Source organism: Oreochromis aureus, linkage group 8 (genome assembly GCF_013358895.1).
Source record: "Oreochromis aureus strain Israel breed Guangdong linkage group 8, ZZ_aureus, whole genome shotgun sequence".
NCBI classification, from domain to species: Eukaryota; Metazoa; Chordata; class Actinopteri; order Cichliformes; family Cichlidae; genus Oreochromis; species Oreochromis aureus.
This window is the reverse complement of record NC_052949.1, coordinates 349602-376875: the sequence shown is the minus strand read 5'-3', so window position 1 is coordinate 376875 and position 27274 is coordinate 349602. Positions and strand designations below refer to the sequence as shown.

Sequence of the window (27274 nt, the reverse complement as noted above, 5' to 3'; positions counted from 1 at the left end):
GCTCTTGCAACAGTTGTATAGGGATTGAATGGCCCATAGCAATGGGCCAGACACCCCATACTCCCGTAGCACCTCCCACAGGACACCCCGAGGGACACGGTCGAAGTCCACAAAACACATGTAGACTGGTTGGGCAAACTTCCATGCACCCTCAAGTATCCTTGAGAGGATAACGAGCTGGTCCAGTGTTCCGCCACCAGGACGAAAACCGCATTGTTCCTCCTGTATCTGAGGTTTGACTAGCGGACGAACTCTCCTTTCCAGCACCCTGGCATAGACTTTCCCAGGGAGGCTGAGGAGTGTGATCCCCCTGATCTCCGCATTATTGTAGAGGTGTGTCAGCCAGGACAGCCCTACAACTTCCAGAGCCTTCAGGAACTCGGGGTGGACCTCATCCACAGCAGGGGCTCTGCCACCAAGGAGTTGTTTAACTGCCTAAGTGACCTCGCCCCCGGAAATTGGCGGGTCATCCCCCTCATCCCCAGACTCTGCTTCCTCCTCGGAAGACGTGTCAGTGGGATTAAGGAGGTCCTCGAAGTATTCCTTCCACCGCCCGACAATTTTCTCAGTCGAAGTCAGCAGCGCTCCACCAGCACTATACACAGTGCAGGTAGAGCACCGCTTTCCCCTCCTGAGATGCCTGACGGTTTGCCAGACATCTCTTCGAGGCAGTCCGAAAGTCTTGTTCCATGGCCTCTCCGAACTCCTCCCACACCTGAGTTTTTGCTTCAGCCACTGCCCGAGCCGCCTGTCAGTACCTATCAGCTGCCTCCGGAGTCCCACAGGCTAACCAAGCCCGATAGGACTCCTTCTTCAGCCTGGTGGGTCCCTTCACCTCTGGTGTCCACCATTTGGTTCGGGGTTACCACCACGACAGGCGCCAACCACCTTGCGGCCGCAGCTCAATGCAGCAGCTTTGGCAATGGAGATGCTGAACATGGTCCATTCGGACTCAATGTCCCCAGTCTCCCTCGGAATTCTGTTGAAGCTCTGCCGGAGGTGTGCGTTGAAGATCTCACGGGCTGGGGCCTCTGCTAGGCGTTCCCAGCACAACCTCACTACGCGTTTAGGTGCACCGGGTCTGTCCAGCATCCTCCCCTGCCACCTGATCCAACTCACCACCAGGTGGTGATCAGTTGACAGCTCAGCCCCTCTCTTTACCCGAGTGTTCAGAACATATAGTCGCAGGTCTGGTGATATGATTACAAAATTGATCATCGACCTGCGGCCTAGAGCGTCCTGGTGCCACGTGTACTTATGGACACTCTTATGTTCGAACAAGGTGTTCGTTATGGCCAAATTGGGATTTGCACAAGTCCAATAACAAAACACCGCTCGGGTTCTGATCAGGGAGGCCTTTCCTCCCAATCACGCCCCTCCAGGTCTCGCTGTCGTTACCCACGTGAGCATTGAAGTCTCCCAGTAGGACAACAGAGTCTCTAGGTGGAGGACCTTCCAGCACCCCATCCAGGGACTCTAAGAAGGCTGGGTACTCTGAACTGCCACTCGGCGCATAAGCGCAGATGACAGTCAGGACCCATTCCCTGACCCTAAGGCGCAGGGAACAAACCCTCTCATCCACTGGGATGAACCCCAACGTACAGGCAGCAAGCCAAGGGGATATTAGAATGCCCACCCCAGCCCGCTGCCTCTCACCAGGGGCAACTCCAGATTGAGACAGAGTCCAGCCCCTCTCCAGGAGACTGGTTCCAGAGCCGAAGCCATGCGTAGAGGTGAGCTATATCTAGCCGGTACCTCTCAACCTCACACACTAACTCAGGCTCCTTCCCCACCAGAAAGGTGACCTTCCATGGCCCAATTGCCAGTCTTGGTAGCCGGGGATCAGTCTGCCAGGACCTCCGCTCCTGGCCGCCGCCCGGCACACAATGCACCCGACCCCTATGGCACCTCCTGCGGGTGGTGGACCTGCGGGAGGATGGGCCCATTTCCCCTTTTCGGGCCGTGCCCAGCCAGGCCCCATGGACTAAGGCCCAGCCACCAGACGCTCGCCCTCAGGCACCCTCCCCTGGGCCTGGCTCCAAGGCGAGGTCCCAGTAACCCTATCCCGGGCAGGGTAAACGGTTGCCTCGATGTTTTCCTCATAAGGGTCTTCTGAATCGCTCTTTGTCTGGTCCCTCACCCAGGACCAATTTGCCATGGGAGACCCTACCAGGGTGCAAAAGCCCCCGGACAACATAGCCCCTGGGATCCCTGGGACACACAAACCCCTCCACCACGATAAGGTAGCAATTCACGGAGGAGCCTACTCTCAAATCTCAAATTATTTCTGATAAATCAGAATTGTTACTATGATAGCACTGCTGTGACAGTTGGATGGCCACCTGCACATGAATATTTTTGTTTTCATCCATGGAACTTACCTTCATGCCCTGCATGAAGCCAGCCAGGTAGATCAACCAGTTGTGACACTGCTGGAATACCGTGCAGATTTAGAAGTTCTTTCCAGGAACAGGCCAGGAGTACAAGTGAGACTGGCTTCGGTGCATTAAGTTGAACCAGCTTATTAGAGCAACAGTGATGATATTTATATCATAAATAAACAAAAAGCTCCAGGACACTGTGTTTGAAAGTGCTGGGCACACTTCCTTGTTTGGCTTTGTGCTGGGTGGAAAACCCGAGGTAGAGTTTTGCTTCTTTTTGCACTTACCAGGAATAAATCAAGGAGCCGATTAAAAAACCCAGAGTGGACTTTTGTTTGTCAATGAACTCAGTTACGGTTTTTGTAACTTTTTTTGAATTTTTTTGTGGTTGGCTGTTTTGAATATATTTCTGTGTGTATTATAAATTCTAAGGAGACAAATGGTGGAGAGTCCAAGGTATTAAATCCATAGTAGGATTTGCTCCTTAAGAGGCTCGTTGACACTCTATTGATCACGTCCCCCACTAAAAGGCAGTTTAAGCAAAAACTTGCTCCTGGATCATAAATATATATCAATACAGAAAATATAATTAAGAGACATTTGAAGCTTGGGCAAGAATATTAATCTTATTCAGGAAAGGTCTGTTGGTAGAGAACTTTATGAGCAGCTTTGATGTCACGGCTCATCAGATGATGATTTTCAGTGTTTCAGAGGTAAAACTGTTTTTGCATGTGAAACCACCCCACCCACTCGCTGATCATTTACAGTGGGAAAGAGAAGAACTGAAATCATCAGTAAACACATGCACACACAATGTTTGTCGGTAAGCCTGCTGATCTCTGCTGTGTTCAGAAGCAGTTTGCTAAAGTGACTCTATAAACTGAGAACAGAGCTTTACTGAACACTCACACACTCACACACACACACACACACACACACACACACACACACACACACACACACACACACACACACACACAGTTCTCTGGGATGTAACTGGGTATTTTCAGGACAGCTCATAGCTCATCTTTACAGGGTTCTGCTTTATATTGCATACACACACACACACACACACACACACACACACACACACACACACACACACACACACAGCGGGAGCTTGGTCTGTATTGATAACCAGCTGATTGATTGAAGAACCTGAAATTGAGGTAATTGGCTACAGGGGCCATTAATACTGTGTGTGTGTGTGTGTGTGTGTGTGTGTGTGTGTGTGTGTGTGTGTGTGTGTGTGTTAGGGTTATTTAAACATTTGTATCCAAAAATTAAACACTGAGATTCTCTGAATAAACTAAAAAACTTTTTATTTAAATCAAACTGATTTCAGATCACCATGAATGATTATTGATCATTTTGCACCAAGCTGTCTGAATGAACTCAAGCACAGGACTCAGGAATGAAAGTTCAGTGAGTTTATTTACAGTGTTGGTGCAGATAGTGCTATATACAAATTATTTTTGAAGTGCTCAGTTCAAAAGTCCAATATGTGCAAACATCCAATGGAATGAAGCTTCAGTGAATCCAATCCTCTGAGTCTCCCGAACAGGATCTCATAACATCAACAATCAGCAAATACTGTCTCAGAACTCCACTGGGCCACAACACTCGGGTGAAGACTGAAGTTAAGGACCCAGCTTAAATAGCAGACAGCTGATAGCCAGAAGATCTGCTGGTGCTCGATTGATTCAGGTAGGTCCAGGACTGGGTCAAGATCCCAGGAGGATCCTGTAGTAGTAGGTCAGAACACCCACACACAGAGAGAAAGAGAGGGAAAAGAAAGGAGAGGTCACAGAGCATGGTTTTGTCCAGGACTGCCGAACCTAGGAACGTTCTTCAGGGCCATACACCTGCCAGTTCACCAGATCAGAATCAGAATCAGAATTGTGTTTATTGGTTAAGTATATGCGCAGACAAATACAAGGAATTTGGTTCCGGTAGATGGTGGCTCTCAAGCACAGCAATGTAAATCTCACACACACACACACACACACACACACACACACACACACACACACACACACACACACGTGTCTATATATACATTACACATGCATACACATACATACACAAAGCTGTGTAAACTATAAATAACTAATCTAAACTTATACACATAAAATACAGAAATGAAATGAGGTGGAATGAATACTACAGAATGTACATAAGGTGCAGTTGCAGACTGGCAGTGGGAGCAGTGTGACAGGTCAACTGTTGAGAAGGGCGAGGGGAAAGAAACTGTTCCTGTGTCGGGTGGTCCTGGTCTGCAGGCTTCTGTACCGTCTGCCAGAGGGCAGCAGATCAAAAAGTCTGTGTCCAGGGTGTGAGGGGTCTGTGATGATTCCTGCCTGTTTCCTGGTACTTGAGAGGTACAGATCCTGGAGGGAGGGCAGGGGGGCGCCGATGATCCTTTCTGTTGCCCGTACAGTCCGCTGCAGTCTGCTCCTGTCCTGTTTAGTGGCTGCACCATACCAGACTGTGATGGAGGAGCGCAGGACAGACTCAATGACTGCAGTGTAGAACTGGATCAGCAGTTCCTGTGGAAGACTGTACTTCCCCAGTTGTCTCAGGAAGTACATCCTCTGCTGGGTCTTTTTGAGGATGGAGTTGATGTTGGTCTCCCACTTCAGGTCCTGGGAGATGGTGGTACCCAGGAACTTGAAGATCTTCACAGTCGACACAGGGCTGTCTGATATGGTGAGGGGGGCAGAGTTGAGGGATGTCTCCTGAAGTCCACTGTCATCTCTACAGTTTTAAGAGTGTTCAGCTCCAGATTGTGCCGACTGCACCAGAGTACCAGCCGCTCAACTTCCTGCCGGTATGCAGACTCATCCTGGATCAAGCCAATGACGGTGGTGTCACCTGCAAACTTTAGGAGCTTAACAGCCGAGTTCTTGGAGGTGCAGTCATTAGTGTAGAGGGAGAACAGTAGTGGTGAGAGGACACATCCTTGAGGGGCACCAATACTGAGGGACCGAGTTTCAGAGGTGATCTCCCCCAGCCTCACTTGTTGCTTCCTGTCTGTCAGGAAGCTGGTGATCCACTGACAGGTAGCTGGTGACACGCTGAGCTGGGAGAGTTTGGAGGAGAGAAGTTCAGGCACGATGGTGTTAAAAGCTGAACTAAAGTCCACAAACAGGATCCTGGCATAAGTTCCCGGGCGGTCGAGGTGTTGCAGGATGTAATGCAGCCCCATATTCACTGCATCATCCACCGACCTGTTTGCCCAGTAGGCAAACTGCAGAGGGTCCAGCTGGGGGCCTGTAATGTCCTTCAGATGGGCTAACACCAGTCGTTCGAAGGATTTCATGACCACAGACGTCAAGGCGACAGGTCTGTAGTCATTCAGTCCTGTGATGGTGGGTTTCTTGGGAACAGGGATGATGGTGGAGCATTTGAAGCAGGATGGAACTTCACACAGCTCCAGGGATCTGTTGAAGATGCGCATAAAGATGAGAGCCAGCTGTTCTGCACAGGTCTTGAGGCAGGAGGGTGAGACACCGTCTGGTCCGGGGGCTTTCCTGGGCTTCTGTTTCTGAAATAGTCGGCTCACATCCTCAGTGTGTATTCTGAGTTTTAGGGAGGAGGAAAGGGGGGTGAGAGGTGTGATGGAGGTCGTTGAGTCTGGATTGGGGAGGGTGGGGGTGGTCGTTGGGTCTGGAATGGGGAGGTTGGGGGTGGTCGTTGAGACTGGATTCGGGAGGGTGAGGGTGAAGGGGGGAGAGGTGGAAGGTGTGTTGGGGGTCAGTGTCTGAAGCAATGTCTCTGGGGTGGGGAGGGGAGGGGAGGGTCCGTCCATCTCAAACCTGCAGTCGAATGTGTTTAACTCGTTGGCCAGGTCTTTGTTTTCTTCAACAGTGGGTGGGGGGCGTCTGTAGCTGGTGATTTCCTGCAGGCCCCTCCACACTGACGCAGGGTCGTTGGCTGAGAGCCGTTCTTCCAGCTTCTGGGAGTAGATCCTTTTAGCTGCTTTGATCTCCTTGGTCAGTGTGTTCCTGGCTTGCTTGTACAGGGCCCTGTCACCACTTCTGTAGGCGTCCTCCTTGGCCTTACGAAGATGTTGGAGTTTAGGAGTGAACCATGGTTTATTGTTGTTGTATGTGCAAAAGGTCTTTGTTGGCACACACACGTCTTCACAAAAACTGATGTATGATGTCACAGTGTCCATGAGCTCATCCAGGTTATCAGATGCAGCTTCAAAAACAGTCCAATCAGTGTAGTCAAAACAGTCCTGCAGTTCCTGCTTTGCTGCGTTAGTCCACTGCTTCACAGTTTTGACTACAGGCTTGGCACGTTTGAGTTGTTGCCTATAAACTGGAATAAGATGGACCATGCAGTGATCAGAATGTCCCAAAGCTGCCCGGGGCACAGAGCGATAGGCATCTTTTAGAGTGGTGTAACAGTGATCCAGTATGATGTTGTCCCTGGTGGGGCAGTCTATATGCTGTCTGTATTTAGGGAGTTCGTGGTTGAGGTTTGCTTTGTTAAAGTCCCCAAGGATAACTGTAAAGGAATCCGGGAATTTCCTTTCCAGGGTGGTGATCTGCTCAGCCAGCTCGCACAGTGCGTTGTTCGCGTTGGCCTGAGGAGGGATGTAAACTCCGACCAGCATGAAGGAAGAAAACTCCCGCGGTGAATAAAACGGTTTACAATTGATGAAAAAACTTTCCAAGTGTGGGCTGCAGTGTTTCTGTAACACTGTGACATCAGTACACCAACCTTCATTAATGTAGAAGCAGACTCCACCACCCTTTGTTTTCCCTAAGTGCTCCGTTTTGCGGTCTGCCCGGTGAAGTTGGAAGCCCAGTAGATTTAAGACAGCGTCTGGGACTAGCTCACTGAGCCAGGTTTCAGTGAAGCAGAGGGCAGCAGAGCGTGCAAAGTCCTTGTTAGTCTGGATTAAGAGCAGTAATTCGTCGACTTTGTTTAGAAGAGAGCGGAGATTCGCGAGGTGAATGGAGGGGAGTGCCGTGCGGAATCCTCGCCAACGTAGTTTCACCAGCACGAGTCCCCCGTCTACGTCTCCTCCAGGAGCGACTAAAATCTCCAAAAAACTTTCCGGGTTTGTGAAAAATGGATAAGAACTATAGTGAGACGACTGCCTGATGTTTAGCAGTTCATCTCTGGAGAAAGATATTGAAGAGCCCCTCCCACAGCATCAGATGTTCATGATACAGAGGAGGCTGGATGACCATCGATGACCTAGGTGAGTGGGGGGTAGAGTTGGATGTCTCGAGACAGGTCTTGATTTCGAGACCACTTTTACGTGGTCTTGTCTTGTCTTGGTCTCGACGGATTTTGGTCTTGGTCTTGTCTTGGTCTCGCTGTCTCGGTCTTGCTATCTCAGATCGAAATAGTGGTCGGGAGATTTGGAGTCAACAGTACCAATGATACACAACTTAACGTTCAACAATGTGTCATGCGCAAAAGCATCAGCTCTAAGAGCCGAGCTTAGAGAGTGCTTTGTAGTGAATCAGAAGAGTTGACTCCCATTGAGCGAGGGCCGGCTCCTTACTTAATTTCCTTTCGCTGCTCAGCTCTCACACGGTGGCTCAGCTATGCTCCAATCCCTCCATATTGTGGCCAATCACATGCGAGGATATAGGACAATATCATAATGTGAAAAAGAGAGAGGGTGAGAGACGTCACAGTCAAGCGGAGCGTGCATCTGTCCTCTCAGTAAGTGAGTGAGACAGTAGACAGCGGTGAGGAGGGCTGTGCGAGTGCATCGCAAAAACACATAAATATGCCTGACACCCGTAAACGAAGGAGCATCTGGCTGCAATTTAAAGCCTTTTTTTGTCTCGTCTCAACTTTGTCTTGGTCTTGACTCGTTCTCTCTTGGTATTGTCTTGGTCTTGGTATTGTCTTGGTTTAGGCGGTCTTGACCACAAGTCTAGTGGGGGGAGGTTGGCCAACAGGCACAACAGGCTGCAGATAGAGGTTTTTAACTGGGAGACATGATATACGTTATGAATGCACATATTGCACTGCAGTTTTAGGTGAACAGAAACCGAGTTGGAGTAAATGGAGTCCAGTAAAGTTTGGAGAGAGTTTGTGAGACTCGGTACATAATGTTTTTTGTAGAAAGTCAAACCTTTTATCCTGGACGATAGTGAGGTTCTTCATTGCGGTGTTGGTCTGTGAGGAACTTGTTTTGCTCTTTGTGACCCAGACCAGTTGAGTGCTCCAAGTGGATGAGTTGGATGATACTGCACATCAGAACAGCAGAACTTAGTGGGAAGTTAATTTAGGACCCTGACCTGAAACAATATCCACCGGGATTCTATGAAGCCAAAACACGTGGTTAGAACCAGTTCCAGACCAGGGCCTCAATCTTCCAGGTAAGTAAACCAAGTATACGGGTAGGAGGCAGGCGGTGGATTCTTCTGAGGAGGAGTCAACCGTGGAGAATTGTCATGACAAGGCATCAGGTTTGATGTTGTTAAAGCTGGGGCTCTAGGTGATCACAAAGTTAAAGCAAGCAAAAAAAAGGACCCACCTGATTTTCCTGGATTTCACTCGCTTGGCTGCTTTGAGGTATGCAAGGTTCTTGTGATTTGTCCATATGATAAACAGATGCTCAGCCCCCTCCATCTAATTTGTCTATTCCTCCAGTGCCTTTTTGACTGCCAGTAGTTCCCGATCACCGACATCATAGTTGCGTTCTGCTGGAGAGAGACGACAAAAGAAAAAAGCACAAGGGTGGGAATTGCCTTCCTTGGATTTTGAGAGAATGGCCCAGACTCTGGTATCTGAAACGTGCACAACACAAAATGTTGAGTAGTGTCAGGCTGAATGAATACCGATACAGTGGCGAGCTGGTTCTTAAGAATGGTGAAGGCATTATGGGCAGCACGAACTGCACCTTGGGAGAAATCAGAGTAATGAGAAGTAAAGCAATTTTACCTAAATTTCGCATGAACCGGCGGTAAAATTTGGCAACTCCAGGAAACACTGAAGGTGCTTCGAGAAGTAGGTCTGGGCCAGTTCAAAACTGCCTGGATCTTTGCTGGATATCCCCTGCTGTGTCCTTTCTCAACCATGTGACCTAGGAAGGAAATAGTATGGGTGTGGAATTCACATTTCTCAACCTTAACAAAAAGTTTATTTTCAAGGAGATGTTGGACAACCATTTAGATCAGGGGTCCCCAATCCCAGTCCATGAGGGTCAGTGTCCCTGCAGGTTTTAGATGTGTCCTTGATCCATCACAGCTGATTTAAATGGATAAATTACCTTCTCAATATGTCTTGAAGTTCTCCAGAGGCCTGGTAATGAACTAATCATGTGATTCAGGTGTGTTGACCCAGGGTGAGATCTAAAACCTGCAAGGACACCGGCCCTCGTGGACTGGGATTGGGGACCCCTGATTTAGATTCTCTCCAAGAGGAGAGGATAATAGATGGATAATGCCACCTACCAGTGAATTGGTGATGTACTTTTCCATAGCTTCAAGATAGGGATGAATGTTAGGTACTTCAAAAATGCGTAGTTTAATATGTTAATGAGACCGGAAGCAGAACTTTGCAGAGACATTATTTTCAATTTTGCCCATCAGTATCCCTACTATTACTGCCAGGCCCTGTCTCTTGGCTGATGAAGACCTATGTCAATCAGATTTCCTTTTTTGTAGCAACAGAGGCACTCACCCGCTCAGTTGTGTCACGGGCGGTGCAGCGCAGGGACCACTGGAGTTGTAGTTTTTCTTTGGGAGGAATTCACTTATATGATCTGAATACACAAGGTGATTAAGGTATCAAGAGACACAGGAAATTATTTTGCAGATTTAATTTCATCAGATAATCTGTCCAAAAATGCTCCTCATAGCACTCGCTCCTCCATTCCTGCTTCCACAGCAAAAATACAAACATCCACGGAATTATCCACAATACTTCACTCACCTTGGCCTTGAGAGAATCATTTCTGGGCCGCTGCGTCTGGGTTGGTCGCCTTGTCGAAAATATTTCTGAACCTTTCTGAAGTCTGCGTAGGATAGATCGAGATGTGACTTTAGGACCACCTGGGCCCACTGGAGACCTCGGTCCCAGTCAAGAGGCTCATGTCATGTCGCCGTGGTGAACATGGTGTGACCTTCACCTGCTCTTTGACTGGATCACAGAACGCCATCAGAACAAGTCATGCCATCTGGACAGCATACACCACCAGGACAGGACCCACAATCAGGACAGGCATGCCTTTACAAGGCGACATGCCATCAGAATATTAGGGACAGCATACACCATCATGAGGCAGTGGGTGTCCTGTCCATGATGTACAGATGTGTTACAAACGTGTCACACAGACGGCCATGTAAAACAGACTGAGTGCTGTTGTTTGGTTGTTTCCCGTCTCTTCGTCTCTTCCAGCTGATTAATAAATGAAAGACGTGTGAATAAAACATGAAAGAAAAGGTGAAACTGCTGCACTTTTAAAGTTTTAACACAAATTCATCGACTTCCTGTTTAGTTCTAGTTGAAATAAACATCAAAATTGAACTCAGGGCTGTTCAGTCAGGTGACCGCTGTCATCATGTGACACTTTAACCTTCTTGCTCCTCAGAAGGTTAATCCCTCCGACTCCATGACTGTGCTTGAATGACACCATAAGGATGAACCAAGAGCATCGTCCTGCCCCGCTCCTCTCCTCTCTGCTCCCCACCCTTCCTCTCTCCTGTCCTCCTCCTCCTCATAGTTTTATTTTCCTCTCATACTTCACTTAAGGATGTCATAAATAATCCTGACTGACTTTGTTTTTCAGAATAAAATTAGCAATCACCATCTGCATTTATAGCTGTAACCCCCCCCACACACACACACACACACACAAAGAAACACACCCAATTTAGTGAATAATTTCACAGCAGGGTTGCTCATTACAACAAGACCAGAGTGGATATCACTGATTAGACATGCAGCACACACACATGCACAGAGTTCAGTGTGTTTGACTTTATTAATAACTAAGGAGGTGCCTCTGTGTCTCTTCTTGCTTCAATTGTACCTTACAGGTGGAGGTGGTCTCATTCACACCTTGAAGATGTCCGTCTTCATGGGTATAACATGTCACAGCCTGTTGTCCCTTCAGTTTCTGTGTGAATGAAAACCCTGACCAAGGAGATGACTTGGAATCCTTCAAGTCACATACTGGACCACCTTAACTGGCTCTTTTCGATGTGGTGTAGCGACTTGCTGTGAGCTCCTCCTGAATGACTGGACTCCTTACTCGATCTCTAAGGCTTAGCCCAGACGCCATTATTCATTTCTGCCGCTCATTCTTTTGGTCACTCCCTGAGCTCGTGGTCATAGTTGAGAATCAACTCTTAAATTTAGCAGCTTTGCCTTCACGCTCCCCTGTCTTTTCATCACAGTACAGCATCCACAGCACTGCTGGCACTTAACCAATCTACCTGTCAATCTTCCATCTCTGAGGGTGAAGAGCCCAATACACTTGAAGCACGCACTCAACCATCATCATTTGATGCCAACAGGAGACCCCCACCACTTCACCTAGAAATTCTGCATATAAAATTTATGAACATAATCTGTGACAAAGTCCAGCCCTGACAGAGTAATGCCAGTAATAACTGACTTACTGGCAATCCAAGCCAAGCTCTCACTATCGTGGTGGTACGGGGTCAAATGGCCCATGACAGAGGGCAAATACCCCACACTCTCTGAGAATCCCCCGCAGGGCACTTTGAGCCACAAAGCCTGTATGTCAACAAGCAGGAACCGCCACTCTCATTGACTTAAAGCATTTTGCAGAGTTGTATCAACCAGGACAGACCCACCAATCCAGAGCCTTGAGAAACTTTATCCTCCCCAATGGAGATTTTTTTAAACTACCTCAGCTACTATAGCCATGGTGCAGTTTCAGCAGAGAACCTCTTTCTCGCCTGAGTCACATGATTTGTTAGAATCGAGTCCCTCAAGACAACTACCGTATTTTTTGGACCATAAGCACACTGTCGATGCACATGTCTGTTTTCATACATAAGGGTGCATTAAGTGAAACAAAACAGTCAGATAAGTCAAACTTTACTCAACTCATTCTTCTTGCTTCCTCCACTTCCGTACTATTGATCCATTAATGTTGAATTCTATGGCAGCTGCTCTATTCCCATGTTGTTGCAGTATATTAATGACTAACCTCGTATTGTGGATGGATTATCTCAGTTGTTCTCCTGACTGACGTTTGGTCCGTTTACAGCATCCTGCCCTGTGATTGCATTTGTCCCTAACCATCAGGAACCCTCACGTTAACTTTTATCGAGTGGACAAAAGTTAGCGTTCATCCTCCAGCTTCACTGTGTTTATGCTATGCTAACATAGCTGTGTCGCTAGCGATCACGTAGCACATCATTATATAGCAGCTAGCCCAACTTCAGTAACCCTACAAACGTCACTGCTGTTTAGTTTTCTGTCTTCATTTATGTTGGAAGTGATAGCAGAGCTGTACGTTTGAATGTTTCAGAAATCTCTCAGTCAGAACATGCTATATCATGTTTAGGTGGAAGCTAGCGAGCTAACTTCCTGCTAACTTCTAACTCTGTTAAACTTCATAAATCCTGTTTTCATGGATGCCTGGATGTTAAACTTAATTGTTACACCTGGTAAATCAGCAACGCTGAACATTTTATTAAAGATGAAAAAATTTAGACAGTTTTTAACTCTCAGTGATGCTGCAGTGTTCGTTTGACTTTGGGACCTGAAGAGGACGGAGTTTAGGACCCAGATTACTCTGCAAGGCTCCTAACTACAGGAGCCATAATGCTTCAACAATCCATCAAGCGGTGGGGCTTCGTAGCTTACCAAAGTCGTACTAAAACATGTTTTGACAGATTTTTGAGCACTGTGTACCACATAAAATCGGTTCGAGGTCAGTAAGCACAACCAGAATTCATACATAAGGCGCACCGAATTATAAGGCGCACTGTCGATTTTTGCGAAAATTAAAGGATTTTAAGTGCGCTTCATAGTGTGGAAAATAAGGTAAACTTGACGCAAGTCCTCTTTCAGCATCACAGCTCCCTTCACCTCTGATGTCCACCGCCTGCCACCAGCTACAGCCACTGATCCTTGCAGCCATTCAGAGTCAAATTAATCTGTCCTGCTCTCAGTCAACTTCAGATGCCACACCTGGTCAAAGTCCTGTGAGCGAGACAGCTCTGTTTGAGTGGGAACCCTGGACTTGTTCTGGTCTGCACTTGGTCATTCTGAAACATTTATCCCAAATTTAACTTTAATTGAAAACTGGGAGAGCGTGGATGGGGGATAATAAAGGAGGTTGGAAAATAAAGAAATAAATGGGATTAGAAGAGGAGGAAGAGGAGGAGAAGAAAGAATGAAGAGAGGAAGTCAGAAAATTAGCCCTAGACACTTCAAACAGAACCAAGCTACCTACTGCTGAGTGTTTGAACATCAATGTGGTTTTAGACAAAGCTGCTTCACACACACGCGCGCGCGCACACACACAGAGTTAATCTCCATTCAGATGCAGATGAATCGTCCTTTTATGCACTGACTGAAAACGGGCGAGCAAACCAGCAGAAAATGGGAGATGATGAAAGATGTTTTTTTTTTCTTTTTCCCATGATGCACTTCAGTCAACTCAGGAAAAATTTTGCTCGTTGTCACAGCAACAACATACCTGTCAGTCACCTGTTATCAGTGTGTGTGTCCTCATGCAAAGCTGTGGTTTCTCTGAAAGCCTGCTGTGTTTTTAATATGGCAGGTTTCTAAACGACACCGCTCACTCTCCTGAACATCACCAAACTCTGTGACTCTGTTTTAACCAATCTAAAATTTAACCGCCCTCAGAAATTAGTGACTGTGGCAAAAACAACCCTACAAACATGCAGAGGCTGACTTGTCACAGCTGCGCAGCTGATGAGTTTGAGGAAGGGACTCAAAAGCAGACACAAGAGAAAACTAAGCTTGACAAAAAGCGAGCCGTTTATTTGGCTGAAAAACATGATGACAAAAACAAAGCAAAGCGAACAGGGGGCAAGAACTAAAACTGAAACCTAAACTGGGAATAACTAGGAATGACTATGATAATTAGAACATGACACTGAACAGGAACATGTGAAACGTGGACATGAAGAAAACTAAACCTGACATGAGCATGAACCTGAGGAGGAAGAGAAGAAAGAATGAAGAGAGGCAGTCAGAAAATTGGTAAAAAAAAAACCCCAAAAAACAAGTTTCTGTGACCTGACTTGACATAAACAGACGACCCGAGGACTTAAATACACAAGAGGGTAGTGGAAACACCCGGGGAGACACAGGTGACACAAATGAACATGACGCCACAGGGGAAGTAAAACAAAACACATTGAACATGGAAACACTAGACTCTTCAAAACAAAGCAGGAAACATGGAGAGACGTAACAACACCAGCTTGACAATATGGAACACACAGACATACGCACAACTGAAAATAAAACACTGAGGACAAGAAAAGACTTATTAATCAGGAGTTACAGAAGAAACAAAAACTAGAATTAAACTCAACTAAATCCTAACTAATAATAGCAGCACAAGAACTTCACATATTTCCAATATAACATAAGAAATCAAAAATGCTGGGTCACAGACCCGGCCCCTGACAACTGATCACTTTGGTTATTGTGTCACTTCAGGTAAGCTGAGTGTGTCTGAAACGTGATAAGTATCAATTCAGTGAGTAAAATGGAGAACAGTAAATGTTGAGAGCCTGGAGCTGTAGTTAGTTTGCCTCAACAGAAATGATTTGGTAAAGGACTGCAGCTAGCCTCTGAGCCACATAGTGTGTGCACAACGTAGCAGTAACAGCTTTAGTTGATAATCAGCCAGAAACACACATGCAGCTGCTTTCTTTTTCAGGACAGGGGTACTAAAGGGTTAAAGTGTTTCAGCCATAAATGCAGATGCTGCAGATCCACACACACTCTGCCTGCACTGCGTGTTGCATTTAAATGTGACACTGATTTAATTTGTCAGCAGAGAAGAAGAGCAGCAGAAAGGAGGAGAAGATGATGTATCATTCATTGCTGAAGGAAGAAAAAAGACAAAGATGTTCTGCTTTTCTTTCCTGTCCTCTCTGAAAGATGCCCTCTGCTGGTTAGAGCTTGTAACAACACTGACCTGACGTCACCTGAGCAGGTCAGCTGATCTTTAAGCCAACGCCAACTGAACCCAGATGTTCTGTTGTTCAACATACAAACTAAACACCTCCTGACCAGTCAGCTCGGTGTGCAGATTGAGACTGTCTTGTTAGAGACCGCAGTGACAGTCAGATTTTGGGCGTCGCGACAAATTAGGCCCACCTCGGGGGGAGGAATGTCTCACAAGCTGTTTTCTAATTCAGTGATCAGATCAATGAAAGTTTCCAGCTGTTTAAACTATTTGTGATCTGAGGGTAGCCCTACTGCAAGCTAGAAAGAATAAAAGAAGCTGGAACATAGGCCTTTACCTGTTTGTTTGTTTTTATTTCACTTGATAAATATAGTTGATATAAAGCATCAAAGTTGTTATATTTGGTAAAACCAGATTAATAAAACATTTCCTGAATATGGTGAACGGGTTTTTAGTCCACGCTTCTGAACTGCCAGTATACTGTCTATGGATCACCATGTTGCCTTTTGCTTGTTTTGTTTTCTAATGTTAAAAAATACATTAAAAATATTGTAAATGTACAAGCATTACAGAGAGCCTCATGGCTTCCCAGCATGCACTGGGGCAGGGAACCAATCACTTTCATTTTATCTGTGTGGCTGCAGTTGCTGCTGTTACTGGTCTAGCTTCCCCTGGTCTTCACACTTTTGTAATGACATGCTTGATGTGACCGCAGGTGATGCATAAGCTTGTGATTGCATTCACAGTTTTGTTCCTTTGTTTTCTGTGGTGAGGGAGCTTAGCCTCAAATTGTAGCCCTTAATTTATCCTTTATTATCTGTCAACATTTTTATCTTTATCTGATTTCTGTTAATGACAAAAACAAGATAATAAATGTAAAAACATCTAACAAGGTGAGCAGCTGGGTTTAGGTAGTTATATAAGCTCTCTGTCCTGCGGATGCCTCAGGAGAGATGACAGATAATGAAATGATGTAAAGATTTCAGTCACCTCACATTCTCTTCAGCTGAAACCTCAGTTAAACCAGCCTGGAGCCAGTTTAAACCACCTTCGCAAGCATCGCTGTGAATTCATAAAACAGCAGAACCGTCATCTCCATCCTTAACAAGAATATCAACCATCCATTCTCTTCCGCTTATCCTTTTCAGGGCATGGGGGCGCTGGATCTATCCCAGCTGTCTTAGAGCGAAGGGCAGGGTACACCCTGGACAGGTCACCAGTCTGTTGCAGGGCTAACACATAGACACAGACAACCATTTGCACCTATGGGCAATTTAGAGTTTCCAATTAACCTATCCTCCCTCCCAGAGTACCCGGAGAGAACCCACACAAACATGGGGAGAACATGCAAACTCAACCCAGAAAGACCCCAGCCTGATGGTAGACTGACTCAGAACCTTCTTGCTGTAAGGCAACAGTGCTAATCACTGTGCCACGGTGCTGAATATCAAGGACTCACTGAAACGATCTGTGTTGTGTTGTAGATGTAATGTACTGTGAATTGACTGGCCTTCACAAGCAGAGACACAAGGAGGTGTGGCATCTCATTCTACCCAATCAGCATCGAAGAGTGACATGGCTCCAGCCAATGATAAGCTGTGAAAGAAGACCAACACCACCCATGCAGGTGAGTATTTATCACATCTATGTTAAGAAGTGATCAACACAATGAACATTTTTTGATGCAGATGTGCTTGTAGCTAGATAGATAAACCCTGAACTGAATTATAAACTTAAATTACAACCCCCAAGTTACCTCTTAGCCTGATGGCTGGTGTTAGAGTAAGAGGAGCCAGATAAGAGAAGGATGTCCTGTGTTAAACGGGAGTCGGGGTGACCTGATATGAGATGAGCAGCAGTCTCTCCTACCTGGAGTTTGGAGGAATTGTTGTTCCTGATGCTGAGTGGCTGATGTGAGACAGGTGAACAGGTGTTGCGGTCAGAACCCATCTCTCTCACGGTCTTTCAGCAGTGTGTTTCTGGACCTGTTCGTCCCTCTCAGCTCTGCACTGAAAAGTGTCCTGTGTTACCTCTCCAGGTGAGTCTCCAGCTGATCTGTCCATCAGTTTGTCTTTCTGTCCATTCAAGCTGTGCTAATCACATCTCTTCTCTTTCAGGTGATCAAAGAAGTTCAACCTTTTTTTTCTTCACAATTTTCTTCCAGATTCACTTTGCTGACAAACTACAGACACAGTAAGACAGCGTGTCTCTCAGTCTGTCTCTGTTCATCTGTTGTTTGTGTAAATGTGTGTGTCAGTCATAAACAGAAGCACACTGTGTGTATGAAATGCCTTTGAGCCATGACACCAGATTGAAACATTGAAATCTTTGTTTACGCGGACAAAATCAACCATGTGGCAAATGAATATTTCACTGTTGATTATGATGTGCTATATACAGTAAATGATGGCCATAAATATCTCGCGTCCATCACTCACGATAATGCACTCCTGTTTCTGTCGGTGTTTTTGGCACAGATCCATAGATATGTTGAAGACCAGGTTGAGAGCTTCAGCCAGATGTTGAGGTTGATGGTCCAGAGCTCTTAGACCGCACTAGCTACCCTGTCTTACATTTAAGTCCTGGGACTGACAGGACTATCTGCTGCCTGCTTCAGTGAGAGAGGGATGGTGCATGTTGTGATGGAAATTAGGCATTTGTTGGAAACTTGAAGAGAAGATGCCACAGATACTCAGCGAGAAATGAATACTTTGTAAAACTGCCATTCATACCACACTGATATGCAGTTCAGGTACGTCAGCTGGAAGGGTTATACATCATTACTCAGAAGGTGTACTCTGTCACCTGCAAATTCTTCATCCAGACTAAACTTAACATTAAATGAAACATTATTATGAACATAAAAGCTAAAAGACAAAGATTAAGTAAATCTAAGCATGTCAAACAATAGCACGTCTTTGCTAAAACCAATCAAACCCCTTACAATACAAAAGAGTCTTTAGAAGGATTTAAAAGAAGACTCTGATGAGGCAAGCCAGAGCTCCTCAGATGGGTTGTTCCTAACAGTGACTCATCTCTCGACTTTTGTCCCACCTGAGGTGGGAATAGGTGACAGGTTTCCCCTGTGGATCTAAGGATGCACACCAGTTGAGTAGATATTGTGAAGTCCTTTAAAAGTAATAAGTAAAATCCTTTCTGAACAATTCTGGGGGTAATGGGCAGAGTCATTAAAACTGTAAACAAAAGTAATTTGTTCTGTTTTCTTGGTTGTTTTCTTCTGCTGAATCTTGTACAACTTGAGTCTATTTAATGATTTCTGATTAAGAAGATGGATGGATTGATGCCATGGTGTGGAAGAGATGTTAGCAATGTATTTTGGACAAAGTAATGGAAATAACATCTAAAGTGAAACCACCACAGTCACAATCAAACTGTGCACTTTTCCTGCTGCTGTGCTCTGAGTGAACAGACATCCTTGTGTGTAACAGCAGTAATAATGATATCCAGCCCTAAACAAAATATAACAAGAGAATGGCATTGAAGTTCACATTAAATCACATGTATACTGAGCCATAATTGCGTACTCTGATCCACAGATAATTTTGTAAATTCATGGTAATTAGCAGCAATTAAACAAATCACTTTCTACAAACTCACTTCTGCCTTATTTCAAATCCTTTTGCTGCTCACTAATAATTAGAGGTTCCACATTTGGCATTACCTTAACTGAACATGATTGGTGAAACAGATGACGCACAATGAAACAACCAGTCAGAGCAACAGAACATAGAACAGTGCCCTCTTCTCTATGAGTGAGCTCATGAGGAAGATGGCGCCAGAGTGTATGGCTGGCCGTCTTCGACTCTGCTTTCGACCCCTCCTTTTTGATCTCTGTTTAATTTTCCTTATCCTCCTGATTTGCTCTCCAAGTGGTAACGCACTAATTACCTACGATTGGCAAACACTTTTGAATCTTCGATCTTTTCACCACTATGGACCGGGTCCATGTTGGAATACAGGAGATACCACTTCGCCCTGGATGGATTTTTCCACCAGCACACACGTCTTGCCTCTACCCTTCCCGTACAAGAAACGCATCAGGAAGTGGGGTAAACAGCGTGGTATTCGTGTATGTTTTAAGGCTTACCTTAAAGCACGGGCTGTGGCTAATCTACATGCTACTATGGATATCCTGCAACATCCTCCCGCTTCCCAGGACCGATTCTCTGTTAGATCGGTCACCCATCGATGGATCCGCCCCGTCAGACAACAAGTTACCTCTGCCTTCCCGGTGGCCTGCCTGCCTATCCGGACCTGGATAAGGGCTTTTCAAGGTGGCGTACACTGCAGCAACCTAAGCCGATTGAGCCGCGCTCCAAGTAAAAACACGGCGCCCTTGACCCAGATGGCGCTACTAAACATGAGGTCGCTGGTGAATAAGACTTTCGTTCTGATAGATTTTTTCCTCACCCCTGGGCTGGACGCATTGTTTCTGACGGAGACCTGGATTCGCCCTGGTGAGTCGCTATCCTTCTCTGAGCTACTCCCTCCTGACTGTGTCTTTTTTAGTTCACCCAGACCCACTGGTAAAGGTGGAGGTCTAGCCTCGGTTATTAAACATAAACTTAATGTGCGGCATCTGCCTTCCCCTACCTACCCCAGTTTTGAAGTTCAAGTTTTGGAACTGGCTGGACCCCCCCTGACATTATGCTTGGTGGTTTACCGACCACTGAAATACAATAAGACTTTTATTGCTGACTTTGCTGATCTTTTAGGATCTCTCCTTTTAAGCTATGACTGTGCTCTTATTATTGGTGATTTTAATATTCATATCTGCTGCGAGGATGATCCATTAGCCAAGGATTTTCTCCCTCTTATTGACTCTTTTAGTCTGTAAAGGCCATACTCTTGATTTGGTTCTTTCGTGTGGCCTGGATGTTTGTATTAAGAACATTAACAATATTGGGATTTCTGACCATTTCCCAGTTGTGTTTGAAGCTGATCTATGCAAATTAAAGCTTCACTCTGACGGTCCCTGACGCCTGTTGCGCATAATCAACCCTGATACCGTGGTTAACTTCTCTGTGGCCTTTCCTGACTCTGCAGAATCTGTAATTGACTGTTCTATATCTCTTACGACTGATGATTATGCTAATTCTCTGATATCTACATGCTCTCATATTCTTGAGGCCGTTGCCCCTGTTAAGGTGAAAGGTCCCAGAAATCACTCTCAAATTTGGTTAAATGACACTACACGTGCCTTACGTCGTGCCTTACGTCATGCCTGCCGTCGAGCCGAGAGGAGATGGAAGAAAGACAGGCTCCAAGTTTCCCTCGATAAACTACGTATGAGCCGCTCGGAATTTCAGAATGCCGCTAAAATGGCTAAAGCAGCTCTATTATCGGACATTATTGCCACCAATGCTCACAACCCCTGAATGTCATTTAAAATCTTTAATTCAGTGGTAAATCCTTGTCCCGAGGTGCTTCTGGCAGCCCACCCCCCCAATTGTCTGTGAATAATTTCTAAATGACTTCACAGATAAAATTAGATCTTTTAAAGCCTTACTCCCCTTAGTGAGGAGCCCTGCCCCTACCTTAGGATGCCCATCGACTTTTCATCAGTTTGAGCTTGTGTCACTTCCCACACTTAAGTGTATAATTGATCGACTGAGAAATACTGACTCTATCCTTGATATCCTCCCATCTCGCTTTGTAAAGGATGGTTTTGATGTAATTGGGCCCAGTATCCTATCTTTAATGAATTTATCATTGTCTTCCAGCTGCGTCCCAACAGTCTTTAAACATGCGGTAGTACAGCCTGTTCTAAAAAAAAGTAACCTTGATCATAACGACCTTGCAAATTACAGGCCGATTTCTAAACTTCCATTCTTATCTAAAGCATTGGAGAAAATAGTCCTCTCACAGCTGCAGGCCTACTGGGATGCAAATAATATCAGTGATAAATTCCAGTCTGGCTTTAAACCACGCCATAGCACTGAAACAGCGCTGCTGAGAGTCCTAAATGACCTTCTCTTATTTGCTGACTCAGGGTGCTCTTCGGTCTTAGTTTTATTGGACTTGACTTCTGCCTTCGACTTGGTGGACCATAATACACTCCTATTGAGGCTTGAACATACAGTAGGCATAAGGGGTAATGTCCTTAACTGGTTTAGATCGTATCTATTGGATAGGTCCTACTCCATCACCATTGGTGGCTGCTCTTCCTCTGTTGCTCCCCTCTGCTGTGGTGTCTCCCAGGGATCTGTGTTGGGCACTATGTTGTTTTCATTGTATATGCTGCCCTTAGGCTCTATCTTTGAGGAGTATAATATCTCCTATCACTTTTATGCTGACGATATTCAAATTTATTTTCGGCTGACTAATGACACTTCTTCGTCACTACACTGTCTGCTAGAGTGCTTGAGAGAGGTCAAAGATTGGCTCTCTGACAACTCTCTTATATTGAATGAGAAGAAACTAATTGGTGTGTGTTACCTGGCTTCATGGACAGATAGAGCTGCGTGTCATCTGCATAGCAGTGAAAATTTATGCTATGTCTTCTAATGATGCTGCCTAGGGGAAGCATGTATAATGTAAATAGAATTGGTCCTAGCACTGAACCCTGTGGAACACCATAATTGACCTTAGTGTGTGAAGAGGACTCTCCATTTACATGTACAAATTGGAGTCTATTAGATAGATATGATACAAACCACTGCAGCACAGTACCTGTAATACCTACAGCATGTTCTAATCGCTCTAATAGGATATTATGATCAACAGTATCAAACGCAGCACTGAGGTCTAGCAGGACAAGCACAGAGATGAGTCCGCTGTCAGAGGCCATAAGAAGATCATTTGTAACCTTCACTAAAGCTGTTTCTGTGCTGTGATGAGCTCTGAAACCTGATTGAAACTCTTCAAATAAGCCATTCCTCTGCAGATGATCTGTTAGCTGTTTGACAACTACTCTTTCAAGGATGTTTGATATGAAAGGAAGGTTGGAGATTGGTCTATAATTAGCTAAGACAGCTGGGTCTAGAGATGGTTTTTAAGTAAAGGTTTAACTACAGCCACCTTGAAGGCCTGTGGTACATAGCCGATTATTAGAGATAGGTTGATCATATTTAAGATTGAAGCATTAATTTATGGCAGGTCTTCTTTGAGCAGTTTTGTAGGAATGGGGTCTAAAAGACACGTTGATGGTTTGGAGGAAGTAATTATTGAAGTTAACTCAGAAAGATCAATTGGAGAAAAAGAGTCTAACTTAACATCAATGGTACTAAAAGTAGCTGTAGATAATATTACATCTGTGGGATGATTATTGGTAATTTTTTCTCTAATGATAAGAATTTTATTTGTGAAGAAGTTCATGAAGTCATTACTAGTTAACGTTAAAGGGATTGTTGGCTCAGCAGAGCTCAGACTTTTTGTCAGCCTGGCTACAGTGCTGAAGAGAAACCTGGGGTTGTTCTTATTTTCTTCCATCAGTGACGAATAGTAAGATGTTCTGGCTTTGCGGAGGGCTTTCTTATAAAGCAACAAACTATTTCTCCAGGCTAAATGATGATCCTCTAAATTTGTGACACGCCATTTCCTCTCCAGCTTACGAGTTATCTGCTTTAGGCTACGTGTTTGAGAATTATACCACGGAGTCAGGTACTTCTGATTTGAGGCCTTAGTTTTCACAGGAGCTACAGTATCCAGAGTCGTACGTAGTGAGGAGGTAAAATTATTAACAAGATAATCGACCTCTGTTGGAGTAGCGTTCAGATAGCTACTCTGCTCTATGTTGGTACAGGGCATTGAAGATGATAACAGTGGGTGGATTATATTCTTAAACTTAGTTACAGCACTTTCAGAAAGACATCTACTGTGATAAAGTCTACTCTCCACTGCTGTGTAATCAATTATTGTAAATGTAAATGTTATGTTGGTCCCAACTCTGGATAGTCATATTTTGGGGAGTTTAATAAATTGGTCCATATTTCTAGAAATGAGAGCTGCTCCATCCAAAGTGGGATGGATGCCGTCTCTCCTAACAAGACCAGGTTTCCTCCAGAAGGTTTGCCAATTATCTATGAAGCCCACATCGTTTCTGGGACACCACTCAGACAGCCAGCAATTTAAGGAGAACATGCGGCTAAACATGTCACTCCTGGTCTGATTGGGGAGGGGACCAGAGAAAACTACAGAGTCCGACATTGTTTTGACAAAGTTACACACCGATTCTATATTGATTTTACTTTATTTACGTTTACCCTCAGCCAGCAGTTTTAAATTTCCTTCAATGTTGCCTGCTCTGGCCCCTGGAAGACAATTGTCGGTGTCGGTGTCTCAAGCTTCACATGTCTGAGAACAGAATCACCAATTACCAGAGTTTGACCCCCGGCGGGTGTGTCGCCGAGTGGGGAAAAACGGTTAGACACATGAACAGGTTGGTGGTGTACCTGGGGCTTCAGTTTAAGACTATGCTTCCTCCTCACCGTCACCCAGCCGCCCTCTTTCCCCAGCTGCTTGGGGTCTGCCGGGAACAGCTAGCGGGCCCTCGCTATCTTCGGCTGCACCAGCTACAGGGGCCTGGCTGGCTACGGGTGAATGAAGGGTGCAAAGCCGAGTCTCCAATTCAGTAATCCTGGCCTCCAGAGCTGCAAATATGCTACATTTGTTACAAGTATCATTACTGCTAAAGGAGGCCGAGGAGTAGCTAAACTTCTGACACAATGAGCAGGAAAGTACAGGAGGGACAGGTTAAGAGGCCATGCTGCTAGCGAGTTGGCTACGAGCTAAGCTAAGCTAGCAAAACTATAAAGACACAGTGAGTGAATACTTTGGCTATAAATTAGGTAGTGAGTACACAGAAAGTGTGCTTCGGATGAAGCACGTGAAGATTATACTATGAAAAAAGAAAGTATCTAAAAGTTTTTAATTAAATTGTTAAGCAGATAAGCTACTCAAAAACACCATTGTGTTTGAGCAGGAACGGGAAGTGATACTCTACTGCAGAGAGAGCGAACACCAAGTGACAGTGCCACCAAGAGTCAGTTCTTCTTATTTATCCGGGACACCTTAAAGGACACCTTAAAATATTGTCTGACAATAAACCGGTCCGTGGCACAAAAAAGGTTGTGGGACGCTGGGTTAAATTATCCAGAGAGCAAATAGCCTAATGGACCTCTGAGGTTCCTGACTCTATTGCACAGCAAGTTCATGTTGGTAGCATCCCTTGTCCGTTTCCCCTCTGAATGATTGATCAGAAAAATCTGGCCTACTTCTTTCCTGTCTAAGGCTCAAGGCAGATCCCCTTGGAGTACAGATGGAGCTGTGTAAAGTGTAAAATGACCTTCATGATCATTAGTTTTTTGTTTATACAACACTAATTCACGACAACAGCCATCTCAAGGCGCTTAAAGCTGAAGAATGTTATAAATAAATAAATAGCAAAGAAGGTAGAAAGAAGCCATCAAACATACTGATCATTTGCGTTTAAACTGTTCACCTGCTGTCTGACAGAGGTAAAGGAGCATGAAGTGATGAATCTACAAGAATTCTTTAAAAAGTGGAAATCAATGATTTCAGAATAGAACTCATTCTTGAATCAAATCAGAAGCTAACCCTTTAGTTCACCGTGTTTCAACTCTTCAGCAGTAAAAGTTAGGGTGAGAGTAGGTTTGGTCAGGATTAGGTTAGTCTGCAGAGCGAAACAGATCTGACGTCATCATCCTGTCACTGATCGTTTCTGACATCACGCTCTCATGACCCATGTTTCTGCTGTCACAATGTTTCATCTTCTCACAGAGGATCAAACATTGAGCCTCGGGAATTCTGTTCATCTGTCACATATTTTTAGTTTGTTACATTTTTACTCTCACAGTCAAACTAGGAAGAGAGTCGTTACTGAGCAGATAAATTACAGTTCAGGAGGTCAAAGGAGAGCCACTTGGCTTGTTTGACTGTTTTCCTTGCAGTTCTTCAATGAGTTCACCTGTTGGAGAAAGTCTGTGCTGCCCAGTTCAGATCCAGGTATCCTGTATGAGCAATAAGTTTTATTTGTTTTGTTTGTCAGGGAAACGAGGAACGGGTGGAGGAAAGCTTTCCTATCAAAGAGCGTTATTGCTGAGGACAAAGAAACCAGAAGACAGACAGGTGAGGATCTATTTAAATCAAAATAAAACTCAGATAATTCTAGCAGACTCAAAGCTGTTTAACACGCTTGTCTAGAAGAGACGTACTTGTCTGCAAACATTCACCATTTACTTTAGGAGCTCTAATGAAGCATGAGATACGGCGATGCAAAGTGGAAACAGAGAACCTTCTCTATTTTCAGTTTGTGTTACACTTTCTGCAGTGTCATTACCACTTAGGGAATAGTTTCAGTGTTCACAGATAAAACAGCATCCTACAAACTACTAACAACCACATCAACATGCTAGCAACCAAAGCAACTGCAAGGAGTTTTTTTGTGCAGCACCATATATCTCTTTGAGGTCAATTTCATTCTAGCATCTGCCAGTAACTTGACACAATCACTCTGGAACTGGTCACATAAGGGACATCAAATGAATGACTGATCTTCATTTGATGAGGGTTATAGAAGTTTTTCTTTTTTTTTTTTGCAGTCTTGATGATGTTTAACAGTCTGAAAGTAACTGTCTTGAATCATGCTCAATCATCCAGGTAAGGAAATCCCAAAAGTTGATTCTGTTCATCTGGATGTAGCGTTTTCAGTGGGAGAAACGTTTCGCCACTCATCCAAGTGCCTTCTTCAGTCTCAGCTGACTGCAGGTTTCCCCAATCTTGTAAACAGTACACTTGCACAATAACTGAAACCAGCACCACTGAATGTACAATGGGCAGTGAGGTCAGTTCCTTGATAATTAATATGCAAATTGTCATAACCATTGATCAATAACCACTGATCAATGGCCATGAGTCCCATTCACAGAGAGTTGGGGAATGGCTGCAATCACAGCATTGTAAGATGATGACAGATGGACCCTTAGGCCCCCTCCTCGATTCAGAGATTGTCTTTCCCTTTTCACGTAAATGGCCTCCTTGACTCCGCGCTCAAACCAGCGTTCCTCCCTGTCCAGGATGTGTACATCCTCATCATTGAAAGAGTGTCCACTGGCCTGTAGGTGTAAATAAACTGCAGAGTCCTGGCCTGATGAGGTTGCTCTTCTGTGTTGTGCCATCCACTTCACCAGAGGTTGTTTGGTTTCCCCGATGTATAAATCCTGACAATCCTCCTGGCACTTAACAGCGTACACTATGTTACTCTGTTTGTGTCGGGGGACCCGATCCTTGGGGTGGACCAGTTTTTGGCGCAGCGTGTTTTGGGGTTTAAAAGCCACAGAGACGTGGTGTTTAGAAAAAATGCGTCTCAACTGCTCCGATACTCCTGACACATATGGGATCACTACAGGTTTTCGCTCAGCCAGCGGTTGTCCCTCTCTCCTGGATGGGCTGGAGCTTTCTTTAGGTGTCTTTCCAGCTTTGACAAAAGTCCAGCTGGGATAACCACATTTACTCAGGGCCTTCTTGATGTGCTGTTCTTCTGCCTCCCTGGCCGCTGTGTCAGTGGGGATGGTGTTCGCTCTGTGTTGTAGCGTCCTGATGACACCCAGTTTGTGCTCCAGTGGATGATGAGAGTCAAACCTGTTTATGTATGAGAATTGTATGAAAGTCTCTGTGAATGGTTCTCATTAGCATTGATCAACAACCACTGATCAGCGCACTGGACGTTCTTCATCTGGATGTGGCATTTTCAGTGGGAGAAACATTTCGTCACTTATGA

General features: G+C 45.1%; 1 protein-coding gene across 4 annotated transcripts in view; it reads left to right on the top strand.

Moving 5' to 3' along the window:
* Positions 1-27274, top strand: part of LOC116318188 (transcription elongation regulator 1-like protein) — a 93198-nt gene that overhangs the window by 27366 nt on the left and 38558 nt on the right. For all 4 annotated transcript variants that reach the window (XM_039616490.1, XM_039616489.1, XM_039616491.1 and 1 more), the window contains 5 exons: positions 16822-16893; positions 16998-17140; positions 17483-17551; positions 17631-17706; positions 25544-25623. In XM_039616490.1, coding sequence (XP_039472424.1) covers positions 16822-16893; positions 16998-17140; positions 17483-17551; positions 17631-17706; positions 25544-25623 — 440 coding nt within the window. The remainder of the gene's footprint in view (positions 1-16821; positions 16894-16997; positions 17141-17482; positions 17552-17630; positions 17707-25543; positions 25624-27274) is intronic.